We start from the raw sequence: 12,224 nt of genomic DNA on the forward strand, positions 1-12,224 counted from the left end.
AAGGCTGGTGGTTCAAACCCATCAGCCACTCCTCAGAAGGAAGGTTGGGCAATCCTACTTCTGTAGTGATACTGCCTCAGAAACCCAAGGAGGGGTCCCTATGAGTCGGGGCCGACTAGATGACACATAACAACAACAATGGGATAGTGACAAGCAAATACTAATCAAACTTTTTTTTCCTTTTTCTCTTTTAACTTTATATATCTTACCTACAGATATATAATAATGTAAAAACATATCTTATTATATCAGGTCAAAGTTCTATAGTGCTAAAGTAATTTCATTTATAGCAACACAACTAGATTGTGTGTGTGAGAGAGAGAAAGAGAGCGAGAGAGGGAGAGTTTGATTATTGATAAATAAGTTCACAAAACCAGCATTCAGGATGTCATGTTCACCGGGGCCTGGATATAACTTCTACCATAGGGACAGCAATGTGATGGTTGAAAGTTTGGTTGGAGGCAAGTCTGTGTGTATGCAGATGGAAAGAAGATGAGGGAGTAGATTTTAGAAAGAAGGAAGAAGTGGAAAAAGACAGTGAAAACATGAATGTTTTAAGAAGTGTATTTTGTAATGGAAGTTTTGGGGTGGCACAAATGGTTTGTGCTTGACTGAGGTTGGTGATTGAAGCCTACCCAGCAATGCCACAGAAGAAAGGCCTGACATTCTGCTTCCAGAAGATTACAGCCAAGAACAGGGAGTCACCATGAGTCAGAATTGACTCAGTAGTCATGGGTCTTATATTCTGTGATAGTAAAAGAAAAACAAATCACTATAGAAAAATTAAGGAAAAAGGACACACTGTATGTGCTTGGTTGCCTTTATAATAGCAGGTATAATTCTTATTCAAAAGATTTCCCTTTGAAACATAGTTGCTTTCTGCAACCTTTGTAGATATTTTATACTCAAGTAAATGCACCTAAAGCATCCTGTAAGCTCCTGGTTTAAACCATAAACATCAACCAAGAGAAATTTTTTCACTGACAGCTACACGAATAGCACTTATATTCAACTTGAAGATGAAGATGGATTACTCGAAGTAGATTTCTCAACAAAACAAGATTTCTAAACTTATCCAGGATCACAGAGTCTTTTGATAGAAGTCTTTTGATAGGTGTAATCTGAGTCTCAAGTAGATGATGTGATGGGTTGTTTCAAAAAAGACCTTCACACATAGGGCACTGCCTGTACCTTGTGAATTGTACATCCCTTTGAGCGCTTTAAGCCATGCTGTTTTGCTGCCCTCAGGTTTTTTTTTTTTTTTTAAAAAAAAAAAAAACCTTCTTTGTTGTACACACAGAGAAGCATTTGTGATGCAGTTGTTTTGTGCTTTGATGTGCTTTAGTGTGGAAGTAGCAAGTTCTAGGAAAAACAGCAGTGCTTCACAACGTGCAATAGAAAGGAATGTTGCTAATTAGCAAATAGTCCTCCCTTGCCTGACCCTTTCCTTTTGTTTCTGTCATCTTTTAAAGGTTGGTATTTGGTTCTGAAAGCTGTTCTTACGTGCTGCTTTCTCTCAAGAATGCGTAAGAGAATACTTTTGATTTTTGGAATTCACAGAAGAAAAGTGGGCAAACAGGCTGTGTGGCTGAGACTTTATTTATTTTCTTTAGTTATTCATCTTCTGAGAAAATATGCTAAAATTAGTCACAGGTTTCATAGGTCTGCTGTTACCCAAAGTTGTCCTTCAAGGCTGAGTTGGGATCTCACAGTGTAAAACCAAAAACCAAAAAAAAAAAAAATCGAAACTCACTGCCATCAAGTCAGATCCTACTCATAGCAACCCCTCCTTGGGTTTCCAAGGTGGAATCACTACGGAAGTAGATTTTCCTCATTACCTGGGGACTGACTGGAGATGTCAGTGACACCCTGTGCATTATGTCAACTAAGACCTGTGTAGGTGTTATTAGTGTCCTTTTAGATTCCTGCTTTTTGTTCAGTGATTCTGCCTACAGTGGATATAGAGATAGGTCTATTCTAGAGGGATAGGGCCTTGTCGGGAGGGTAAGCTGTGGAACAACAATAGTGCTGTCTGGGAGCAAATGCTATTACAGAAATTGAGGAGGGAAAGTTTCATTGTTTTCCTTTTCACATATTTTGTAACCTGTTGGCACTGTTCTGGAAGGTTTACTTTATCTCTGTCCTAGTATGTTGCTGAGAGCATGGAAAACATCACCTCTCAGGGACTGCCTGGTATTTGCAAAGCTGGGTGCAATCGAAGCTGTTATCTACTAGGTCAGTACACCTGAAGGAGTTCGGGCTCCTCCTGAGGGAAGCTCCTTGTGCCTTCAGAGGCTTCCCCTCTGGAGTTTCTGTGGTGCAAGAGATGCTGAGGCTCATCTCCAGGTAGTTGGTCTCCTTTTTTTGGGCAAAGCCCTGTTTTGGCAACTCTCTACCCAAGCATTCTTCCAATGTGTCAGCTATTCTTCACATTTGTTTTGAATGCATTAAATCTTTTGCTGAAAGAGCCCAGTGTTGCTAGCTAATTGGCCAGTGCTTCAGTCTGTAGTCCCTGACTGGCTATCTGGGAACAAGAGGTGCATCAGATATTCCACAAGGTCCCCACCACCACCCTAACCCCACCCAAGCCCTTTGTACCTGCACAAAAGTGGCTGACTGCACTGACGTTCTTGCTTGGAGCCTTGTTGCCAGCATCTTAATACGGGGTGTTTGTAACTGTTTTCATCTCAACCTGGGTGTACCTCTTTTTCCTGTTTGAGATGATCTTATTCAATCCAGTGAGTATCAGTGGCACACTTTTTGTGTGTAGCACCTTGTGTGTGTAGAACAATGTGCTGGACATGTCAGGGATACAAAGGAAAGACAGACAGTTCTGCGCCCTTGTGAGGCTTACTGTGGAGTAACAAGTGGGAGCTGAGATTTATTATTCATCAGGCTCGCTTCTCAGTGATTTACTTAATCCTCATACACATATTTCATGTTTTCTCCATTTTGCAGAGGAAACAAGCTCAAAATGACTAAATAGTTTGCCAGACTCAGGATAAAGTCGAGATGCAAATGTTTGTTTCACTCTAAACTCCATATTGGGTCTACCAAAATAGTACTTCCCAAACTGCTCCATGGAGCACAAGTGTTCCAAAAACTCTTAAAAGGTGCTCCATGAAAAAGGCTTCCATGATCAAATAAAAAGGAGCTCTGGTGGAATAGTGCCTAAAGCATTTGACTACTAACCAGAAGGCTGGCAGTTCAAACCCACCAGCCACTCCTCGGAAGGAAGGTTGGGCAATCTACTCCTGTAGTGATACCACCTCGGAAACCCAAGGAGGGGTTGCTATGAGTATGTCTCTTACAGGACTTCCTGGGTGGTACAAATGGTTAAATGTCCTCAGCTGCTAACCCAAAGTTGGAAGTTCAAGTCCACTCACAGGTGCTTCAGAAGAAAGACCTGGAGACCTACTTCTAAAAAATCAGCCATTGAAACCCCTTCAGAGAGCATAGATCTACTCTGACACACATGGTGTTGCCAGGAGTCTAAATCAACTTGATGCCAACTGGATGTCCCTTACGCATTTTGTTAGAACTCCTCTTATTTTTCTACCTTGAATCGTCAGGTACCAGAGGCAGAGGGAAAGTCAAGGGGCTTTGAAGCTACCCATTTTAGAGAAGCCATCCACCCCACATGTGTGGGAAACTGTGGAAGCAGGGGGTGGAGATGGAGGAATGGAAAGGGATTGATTCTTTCTCTGTCCAACATGGTTTAAAGAAATCTGAGAAGTAGATCCTTCAACAGACCTAGTACTCTCTCCCTTTGCCTGCTAGCTAGCTGAGAGGTGAAAGAGTGTGATGGAGTTGTTTGGAATACTTTGGAATTCTGTTTACTTATCTTTCTACTAGATAATTCACCAGCCATATGCTTAGAAAATTTCACATGTTGTTTGTGTGTGTGTAATAGGTTGAAGTGGCAGACGTTTTTCCCTGTTCCTAAGTAGAGCTGTCCTTAGATCTATTTCCTTATTCCTTTTTACTTTTCGGATTTCTTCATTTCATTAAGGATTGACATGGTCATGTACAAAAAGTGCTCAATTTTTATGTCTATTCTACACTGAATAGTGTAGTAGATGTAAGACACGTTTAAAGAATCACTGTTGGATTGTTAAGTAAGAAAAGCTCTAGTCTTCTGCAAGCCTTGGGCTTGAGCAGCTCATGCCCAGTATCCAGTGGGTCTTTACTGGCTCTTTGCTGAATGCCAATGTGTACTTCACTTTCTTCAGCTTTATTATTTGCTCATCTGTCCATTAACTCAAGTGCCTGTCACATGCAGAACTCTGCGCTAGGCACTCTGACATGAAGGAGGAAGGAGAGAATGTGTTGTTCCCTGGAGGAGGTCGTTTCATAGTGTAATGCAGACAGTATGTCCAGTGTCAGGTTTTAGGATGCTGTCATTACAACAGAAATGTTTTAGTAATTAACAAGGTTGAGAAGCAAACTGTGCCCTTGTGTGTTTCCTTTCCTGTGTGTTCCTAATGAAGTTTCTCACACCTTTGTTATAAAACCAAACCAAACTCACTGCTGTGGAGTTGGATCCAACTCATAGCAACCCTTCCTTGGGTTTCTGAGGCAGTATCACTATGGACGTAGATTGCCCCATCTTCCTTCCAAGGAGTGGCTGGTGGGTTTGAACCGCCAGCCTTCTGGTTAGCAGTCAAATGCCTTAGGCACTACACCACCAGAGCTCCCTTGTTATAAAAGGACTAACATTACCTGCTCTGTTGTTTCTCATATACTTGAACAAGCATTTTGAACACCTTGATGACTGCTTTATTCCATCTCATCTTGCCCACTAGTTGTCTTATGTAATAGGATTACCCGGGGGTAGGAGCAACTGTTAAGTTTCTCTACTTGACTCTTTAAGAAATAATTGTATATGTCTTATGTATTGTCTTTCTTTTCAGAGATACATGGAGAATAGCAGCATAATTGCTTGCTATAATGAACTGATTCAAATAGAACATGGGGAAGTTCGCTCACAGTTCAAATTACGGTATGTAGAAATTTGTTACCACAAGGTTAACAGTTCTTTCGAAAAGCTTGCCTGTTGTCAGCCTGGTGTTCACAGTTCTAGCTGAATACCAGGAATTGTGAAGTCATTAAACAGCTAATGGCAGGCTAATATAGTGGGAGTGCTTGATAGTATTAAATAAATTGGAAGCATTTCTTCTTTTGATGATATTTCCCGCTATTTGCAGCAGTTTTAAAATCATATCTTAAGAAGAGTACTGTTTAATTTTTGCACAATTAGATCCAGATTAAGATCTAGCCTTTAAGGATTACTTTTTTACTTATTACTTTCAATATTTATAAACTCCTACTTGATTATTGCAAATAGGGACAAACCAATGGGTAGATATATTATGCTAACCATAATAATTATGATGTTACCACAGTAGCAATTTTACAAAGTGTGTTCATGACTTGAATATGCATGAAGTGTCTTCAAGAGGCTGATTATGTGTCTCTACAAATAAATGGTCCTTTTAAAGCAGGCTTCCCTCAGGTGCTCACTTCTGGGATGAGATTCTCTTAGTGTCTGGTGCAGCTCAGTTCTGGGCTGTGGGTGCTCTGTTTCTGGAACACGTTGGAATATCAGGGTCCTTGCTCATGCCTGGCTTTGCTCAGGCTCCCCTATACCCCCACTCCAGCACGTTCCTAGAACCCTCATTTCTTTAATCTGCTCTTCTCCAGCTGGAGATCAGGGTAAAGGGAGGGCTAGGCTGCTTGCAGGTTGTAGGATGTCAAGAAGGTGCCCTTACAGCTGCTTCCCCAAGAGTCCATGAGTGTTTCTGACTCAATACAGAATAAGCTGATAGCGTAATGAATGTAACTCTTATCTTGACTAATTATTTTGCACTCACAGAAAATAAAAACCTTTTAAAACTTTAGTCTTCTTTCCACCATCTTCTGTCCTTTGGGAGCAGTAGATTAGCATGAATCTACAGAGGCAGGCTCTCCTGGGAGTCAACCTAGACAAGGAGGTCACTTTTGGTAGGTAGAGAGCTTTATGGAAAAAAAAAGCATGAGGATAAACACACACTTTCTTAGGTGGATGAGCCATAAAAAGGAACCTCAAAACTGGGAATTCAAGTATTTTGAGTGTTGGGTGAGGAATATTGCCAAAGATGTTGTGAATGTATAAGTCAGTTATACTTCCTTGGTTTCTTTTTATCTGGATATTTACTATCTTCAGAGAATTTCATAGACTTTTTCTAGAAAACCATGTTGCCTTTACTTCAGTAATTTATGCTCTTTAATCATGTACATTAATTGTTTTTATTCTTTGATGTCTCAACTGTTTTTAGTTGAGGGTCAAAAGATTTAGCACTTTTATTTGATATATTTTCACAATAAATAGAAAAAGAAGGATTTCATTTTGGTTCAATTCTTTAGTTGTGTGTTATCTACAGTAAAAATTAATAAAATGTACCTTATTACTTTGATAGGCAGTTGTCTCATTTTATCTTAAATAAGTCCTTCTCTTTTCTTAGGCAGCATTAAATGTGACAACATGTTTTAGATTCCATGAAGTGGCCTAAACAGATTCTTCAGTACCCACCAGGCTTTGATGGGCTACCCTAAGGCTTTCTTAGGAACATTCAAAACCATAAAAAAAGAAAAATCAAACTCACTGCCGTCAAGTTGATTCTGACTCATAGTGACCCCCATTGGATTTCCAAGGCTATAAACCTTTACAGAAGCAGACTGCCCCATCTTTCTTCCACAAAGCAGCTGGTGAGTTTGAACCAACAACCTCTTGGTTAACAGCCAAATGCCTTAACCACTACACAAACAGAGCTCTTCTCATGGATGTTCGTGGCACCTTATCCATGATGAAGGAACTCTGGTAGTGTAGTGGTTAAGGCATTCAGCTGCTAACCAGAAGGTTGGCAGTTAGAACCCACCAGCTCCATGGGAGAAAGATGAAGCAGGTTGGTTCTTTAAAGAACACAGCCTTGGAAACCCTATGGGATAGTTCTACTCTGTCCTGTAAGGTCACTGTAAGTTGGAACAAACTTGATGGCAGTGGGTTTGGCTTTGGGTGGTTTTATCCATGATGAGCAGAGAGAAAGGCAGGTCTGGCGATTTTAAATAAATATACCCCTCACGAGGATTTAGAGAAAGAGTTTTAGATTATTGCTCTGATGAAATCTGCTTAGAACCAGGGGGCTGAAAATTGTCAAGATCTCATCAGGTTGAGAACTTTGCAGATTTCTGAATACCTAACATTATAAAAATGCTATAACTTCAAGTCTTTGAGTGGTGCCAACAGTTAAGGTGCTTGACTATTAATTGAGAGGTTGGAGGTTCAGATCTATCTAGAGGTGCTTTGGAAGAAAGACCTGGTGATGCACTTGTGAAGCACTTACTGAAAACCCCATGGAGTGGTTCTGCTCTGACACACGTGGGCTCACCACGAGCTGGAATTGACTCAACGATAACTGATTATAACCTCACCCTCCACTCACTGGACCTCATTGAGGGAGCTGGACTCATTACAGAGGTCATAATAAAAAGGCTCAAGTTCTTAATACAAACTGATGTGAAGTTGGTGAATGGACTTGACCCAGGAAGGCAGTAGCCCCAGACAGGAAAGGTGCCTGGTGTCTGGTCACCTTACCTTCTACACCAGCTTAAGCTTGCTGGTAAAGAGCCTCCCTTCCCAACACAAGAATCCAGTATAAGAGCAGTCACTGCAGCAGGGAAAAGGAAAACACAAGTTCTCCACAGAAGTCCTGTGGTTGGTTTCCTCTGTTGCTTTTTGGCTGGTTCTGCCTGAATCTTATCCAAGTTATCTCTTTCTTTTTGTGGGGTGATGGAGTGCATGTCCTGGATCTCCCCAGGTATACTATACTGGGGCCCAGCAGAAGAGGGACCAGTCACCCATACCCTGACCTCCCCTAGCTTTCTAAGGCATTCAAGGACACCTTGAGCACCTACCTGCACCCCAGAAGCAGGCAAGCAATGCTGTCATTTGTTGCAGACTAGGAAAATGAGGCTCTTTATTATACAATACCAGAATAATTATAGTCTAATTATGTAATACTTTTTTCCCTACAGTTCCACCCCCAGCTACAGCTAAATATGTAACAGCACTAGCACTCTGCAAGGACAATCTGTACTGCAGGAAGATGTTGAATGTTGAAGGTGGACACTTTTGTCCAGGTCTTCATGTATGGTGGCCAAATTTACTTAACAAACAAAAAGATCATGTGATCAAAAGATGTTATCTACTTTTAAAATGCAATTCTGTAGACTAATTTTTAAATATATGAGAATTACATTGCTTTTCTGTGTGCATCAAATGAATTATTTTATTGAACGGAAGAATTCATGAAATGAGAAGTGTCTAGGGTACTCTAGGCTAAATAGTGACCATTTATGTCTTCTAATGTCCTTATGCCTATTTATCATGAAAACTATATTATCCAGAAATATATGTGGATTTAGCTACATGTATTGAGAGTTTAAGATGATCAGGTTATACGAATGCAGGGCCAGCAGTTGTTTCAGTCATCTGTCAACTTAATATCCATCATCTAGGAGTTGTCCTCAAATCATCATGTTTATTTTACTCCTGGTAGCATAGTGCCTAAGGCACTTGACTGCTAACCAGAAGGCTGGTGGTTCAAACCCACAGCCACTCCTCAGAAGGAAGGTTGGGCAATCTACTTCCGTAGTGATACCTCCTCGGAAACCCAAGGAGGGGTCATTATGAGTCAGGTCCGACTCGATGGCACATAACAACAATCTTAAGATAGTAACAGTCCTCAATTTTAGATAGTAAAGGCTTCTGATAGGAACAACTCTGTGTTCCATGGAGCACTTTATTCTCAGGTGGGCTCTATATGACTGCCCTGTGTTATGGGACTAGAAACTGAACCACGAAAGCTTAGAATAGCTGGCTCCCTGTTGTGCTGCTGCCCAGGGACAAGTGCAGATGAGTAGCAAGTCCATGCCTTGTCCACTCTGCTCTCCCTTCTTACTCCCAGACTGCTGCTGGGTTGTGCCTTCTGTTAAGAATCTTCTCCCTACAAGCTGCCACCTTATCCAGTCCTACCCTTGTTCCAGATAGCTTCTGTGTATGTGTATGTTGTTTTGATAGGTCCTGGAATACTTTTGGGAGGGACATGGCAGATTACATAACCCAACTGCCCTAGCTACAATTGACAGAAGAAAACACTGAGAGCCAGAGAGGCTCTTGACAAGCTCACAGCTAGTAGAATCTAGAAATCCTGCTTCCAAGTCTGGTGCCATGGTATTTGTAGACTTTATGCCTGGACCTCCTTTAATATTTACCTTACCCCTCTGGGCCTTCAAGGGCTCTTAGAAAGTAAAGGGGAGATGGTCAGAGTGCCCATACTTCCTAAGTTTCTGCACCTAGGTTACCTTTCCCTTATGCTTCTTTTTTCCAATTGTTCAACTCCTGAATGTGGGGGACACAAAAATAAAGACACTTGAGACACAAGAGTTATAAGAAGAAAAAGTTAATAAATCTAAGGTTCTCCTGTATGAGTATTAATAATTAATATAAGCAATTAAGTTCCCAAACTCTAGGAACATAACTCAAATTGATTACCTCATTTTGCTGCAGGTTTATTTGAATAGAACCATCGACCAAAAATGGTTTAAAGACCAGAAAAACATTGTGGGCCAGTTGTGTTTGCCACTGGGGGGAAATAAATTGCTGGTCCTACCAATATTCTTTCATCTCAACTGTTAAGAAGAATTTGCTTAGTCTCACTGGAAATTGTATTTATTGAAAGATTTTATGCTTTACCAATAATCACAGAATAAATGTTTAATAGATAAATTTTATAAGATGGATGTAAGATCTTGTCTTACCAAAACAAAACTTACTTCCATGGAGTCGGATCCAACTCATAGCAACCCCTCCTTTGGTTTCTGAGGTATTATCACTACGGAAGTAGATTGCTCAGCCTTCGTTGCGAGAAGTGGCTGGTGGGTTTGAACTGCCAGCTTTCTGGTTAGCAGTCAAATGCCTTAGGCACTATGCCACCAGAGCTCCTAAGATCTTCTCTTAAGCAGCTGTTAAATTGTCCACTCTCCTCTCCCTTCAATAATACTCTGAGGTACCTGTTTACACACTTAGTTGAAACATATAGTTTCTTTGAGGAAACACCTGGGTAGAGAGAACATTATTTGATAAAATGTGCTAATATGGCTTAATTATCCAGCTCTCAAAGTTAACGAATTGGCCCATATAGAATATGTTTCTCTACATAAACTTTAAATGTCTCTCCAGAAACAAGTCTAAATTCTGGAGTACATGAACACTTTCTGGCAGTGCTGAGTTGGGCTCTGGGCCCAAATGCCTAGAAAATACTATTGATAAGACTTGTTCTTGCTTGCCTCATCCCTCATCATGAGAGGCAGTGCCATAACCACTTTGGTAGCAGTTTTAAAGTCTTCTTTTATTCTTTTTTTTCCTTATTTTAAAAAATTGAATTTGCAAATGTAGCACCGATAATGGGACAGTACACATTTCAAATTAGATAGACTGGAATAATTTAAATAAGAATATAGATGACAAGCATCAGGAATTACAGTCTAGTTTGGTTTATGTTTTCCTCTGCTCTGCTTACCCATATCATGATTAATTATTTTACTTACCCTCACATCCTGATATATTCATCTCTGCAAACATGGGAATGCTATCCTTCAGTAGACTACAATCCTTCATTTTTCATGAAGATAATTGTTAGTGGTCGTTGATTCAGCTCCTGTGTACAACAGAAGGAAGCATTGCCTGGTCCTGTGTCTTCCTCACAATCAACAGCATATTTGAGTCTATTGGTGTGCCTACTGTGGGTTACCCACACCCTTGTTGACCCTTTGTTTCACCAAACATGATGTCCTTCTCCAGTGATTGATCCCTCTGATGGTATGTCCATAACAAGCAAGTTGGACAATGCATGAGGGTTACTTTGCTACTATTAAATATGGTTCTGGGTTTGACATTTCAGCTATACACATGAGAAAAGATTGGTTATGATTTATTTTTCTTTTGAACAAAGGCCTTTGAAAGCCTTAGAGAACAAAGAAATATTACTCTGTGATCTTAAAAATAACAGTAGCTACCATGTGTTGAATTCTTATATTGTCCCAAGCAATCATTTTGAGAAATGCCTTACAGGAACTGTTCTGATCCTTGTAACAACCTGCAAAATACACATTTTCATCCTTAGTTTACAGATGAGGAAACTGAGGACCAGAGAGAATGAAAACTTGCCCCAGGTCCTATAATTGACAAAATACACAGCCATATTTCACCCAGTTCTTTTTGCCCTCTCCTTTGCAGACATGAAGATTCTGTTGAATTGCAATTCTTCTCTTAATATCATATATGTTGTTGTTTATTCATTTAGTTTGAAAGAGAAGAGTTTTGTTTTGTTTTCCTCAAAATGTACTAATGTCAAAAGAATTGATGGCTTTATGAATCTGGAGAACTGTTTGACAAATTAATAGATGAAATGCCCAATAGTTTTATAGCAAAACTAACAGCAGTCTTCTTCAACCTGCAGGGCCTGTAATTCAGTGTTTACAGCATTAGACCACTGTCATGAAGCCATAGAAATAACAAGTGATGACCATGTGATCCAGGTAAGGAAAAATATTATATCTGTCAATGTCAACATCTGAAGTATGAGCCACCCTATTTCAAATACTTTACCATAATTCTCACTACCCAGCACATTTGTTTGGGAGAAAGGAAAATCAAAGTGCACAAAGAAGACTCTGATAGACGTAAGCTAAGGACTGGGTATTTGATAAAGAATAAAGAACTTATTAATTCAGATCAGAACCTGTGATTTCATTGAAAGAGATGTGCTAAATTATTTGAACCATCTGTGAGAATAACATTTATACAGAAATACATTAGAACTGTAGAGTAAATACTATAAATGCCAATGGGAAGAGAATATTTTTAAAAATACTCATCTAGTTACCTGCAGTTGGTATTCTAACTATAATGCACTCTTACATACTAAAGGAGCTCTGGTGGTGTAGTGGTTAAGGCATATGGCTGCTAACCAAAAGGTTGGTGGTTCAAACTCACCAGCTGCTCCGTAGAATAAAGATGAGGCAGTCTGCTTCTATAAAGATTTACAGCCTTGGAAACCCAATGAGGGTTGGTTTGAGTCAGAATTGACTTGATGGCAATGAGTTTTTTTCTTATATACTAGTCA

General features: G+C 40.0%; 1 protein-coding gene across 1 annotated transcript in view; it reads left to right on the forward strand.

The window, feature by feature from the left end:
* Positions 1-12,224, forward strand: part of PDE8B (phosphodiesterase 8B) — a 464,520-nt gene that overhangs the window by 325,946 nt on the left and 126,350 nt on the right. Inside the window, exons 6-7 of the mRNA XM_042781328.1 lie at positions 4,914-5,002; positions 11,559-11,637. Of these exons, the coding sequence (XP_042637262.1) occupies positions 4,914-5,002; positions 11,559-11,637 (168 nt within the window). The remainder of the gene's footprint in view (positions 1-4,913; positions 5,003-11,558; positions 11,638-12,224) is intronic.

The sequence above is a fragment of the Orycteropus afer genome, unplaced genomic scaffold (assembly GCF_000298275.1).
Source record: "Orycteropus afer afer isolate SDZICR_OR568_19922 unplaced genomic scaffold, OryAfe1.0 scaffold00107, whole genome shotgun sequence".
Classification (NCBI taxonomy): Eukaryota; Metazoa; Chordata; class Mammalia; order Tubulidentata; family Orycteropodidae; genus Orycteropus; species Orycteropus afer.